The 1,815-nt window shown below is 57.6% G+C and overlaps 1 protein-coding gene across 1 annotated transcript; it reads left to right on the top strand.

Moving 5' to 3' along the window:
- Window positions 1-328: 328 nt before the first annotated feature.
- On the top strand, window positions 329-1,309 carry LOC119449173 (uncharacterized). The gene has a single exon (XM_037712356.1). The coding sequence runs from the start codon at window positions 329-331 to the stop codon at window positions 1,307-1,309; it is 981 nt and encodes a 326-aa protein (XP_037568284.1).
- The last annotated feature ends 506 nt before the right edge of the window (window positions 1,310-1,815 follow it).

Below are 1,815 nucleotides of genomic sequence, written 5' to 3' on the forward strand. Positions count from 1 at the left end.
CGGTGAAGTCTGCAGGGGGATTATTACGGTCCATGAGCAGGAAACTTCTGCCACCTTGAAATCTAAAGTCCAGTAGCGCGCAGGAGAGATAGCCTTCATCCGCAAGCTGGGGAAGTTGACGATTGCCCTGCTCACCTTCGTGGGGCACAGAGTACCGCGTTACCTGCACTATAACAGTGTGGTGACTGTGGTGCGCGAATATAAGCGGACTATTCCCGCGTGTTTCCGATGCGGCACCATCGGTCACCGTCCGGACTTATGCCCGAATCCTGAAGACAATCGCTGTGGACACTGCGGCGAAACAGTCGCAGTCCTCGAAGACGGCAACATGGCGCCTCACGAGTGCACTCCTTCCGGCACTGTGTGCGGTGGCGGTCATCTTACGGGCTCGCAAGACTGCAAAGCCAAATTCCGACGGCTGCAACTACCGGGCAACCCCACCGGTCAACGAACCCAACCTCGGACTGCAGTCCCCTCGGGTCCTGTCACCACTTCAAAAGCTCCCACGCCTAGCAACAAGACGACGAAAGGCACAACCGGACCAGTGCCACCGGCGGGCACCTTACCTGGACGTGCGCCCAAGTCTCCTCGGTCAACTAACCCGAAAGCGTCACGGGATCCAGACGTCCCTACATTCCAAGACGGGGATTTCCCGGCTCTCCAGGGCCCTCCGTCTGGCACACCAAAGAATACGTCTCAGCCCAAGGTAGGCAGCCGAGACGGGCCTCCTCCGCCTCCCCGAACTCCTCTACCTTCTCCCCCACCAAAGCTTCCTCCTCATCCACCCCTTAATTCTGACGTCGCGGACCTCCACCGCGAGCTCGAGACTCGCCGGGCACAAAATGCCCAACTTAACGCCAAAATTCACGCGCTTGAAACGGCTCGGTCCTCCCCGCCCCCAGCACAGGTAGCTCCGGAACCGATGCAAGTGGTGCCGGCGGACCCGACACCCTCTAGCTCCGACTTGCGTTTCACCGCCCTCGAAAACGCCCTTGCCGAGTTGACGACTCAGATATCAAATTTTGGCCAAATCCAAGACAGCCTTCTCAAGGCAGTCACAGCCACGGTTACAGCCGCCGTGACGGCCAACATTAAGACATGGCTAGAGTCAAACCCCCGGCTTCTACGCCGAACGGGACGCCTCAAAGACGCGAGCCACCCATCAAAATTCACCCGACCCATCGATCTAGCCGAACTCTCGGGGGAGCCGGAATCGCTCCCGCTGCAGGTGACGGAACCTGGTCCGGCTCTCCAAGGCAATCTCCCTTCAAATCAACATGGCTGCGCCCCCTCCCAACCAACCCCCTAGAGGGCGGCGCCCCCCGCAAAGACAGTAAGCTCTCTCGCTTGTACAGTGGAATTATCGGGGTTTCAAAGACAGGACGAAACGCGCCCACTTAAGGGCGTACATTGACAATCTCGAACACCCCGCCGCAGTCCTTGCGCTGCAAGAAACCGGAGCTGCGGTTAAGCTCTCGGGCTTTAACGATTTTCAGCGAGACCCGTCCACCTGTCTCCTAGTCAATAAAGGCTACACAGCGCAGGAGGTGGATCTCGACCTAAATCTGGAATATTCGTACGTGATGGTCTCTGCCCTTGCCCTGCGGCGAACAGATAGTCCCGTACACATACTTAACATATACTGCCCCTCGAAACTAAAAAACGTCACTTTTTCTAACATATTTAGCGCAGCGCTAAGGATCGCGGGTCGCGATCCCCTGATGATAGTGGGCGATTTTAACGCCCCCTGTCTCATGTGGGGCTATCGCAAGGAAGAGCCGCGTGGTCGTAAGTTGGCGGGACTTATATCTACGC

This window comes from Dermacentor silvarum, chromosome 4, assembly GCF_013339745.2.
Source record: "Dermacentor silvarum isolate Dsil-2018 chromosome 4, BIME_Dsil_1.4, whole genome shotgun sequence".
NCBI lineage: Eukaryota > Metazoa > Arthropoda > Arachnida > Ixodida > Ixodidae > Dermacentor > Dermacentor silvarum.

Excerpts from the sequence above, each read along its gene's own strand:
- LOC119449173 (XM_037712356.1), top strand. The coding sequence starts at position 329 with ATGGCGCCTCACGAGTGCACTCCTTCCGGCACTGTGTGCGGTGGCGGT.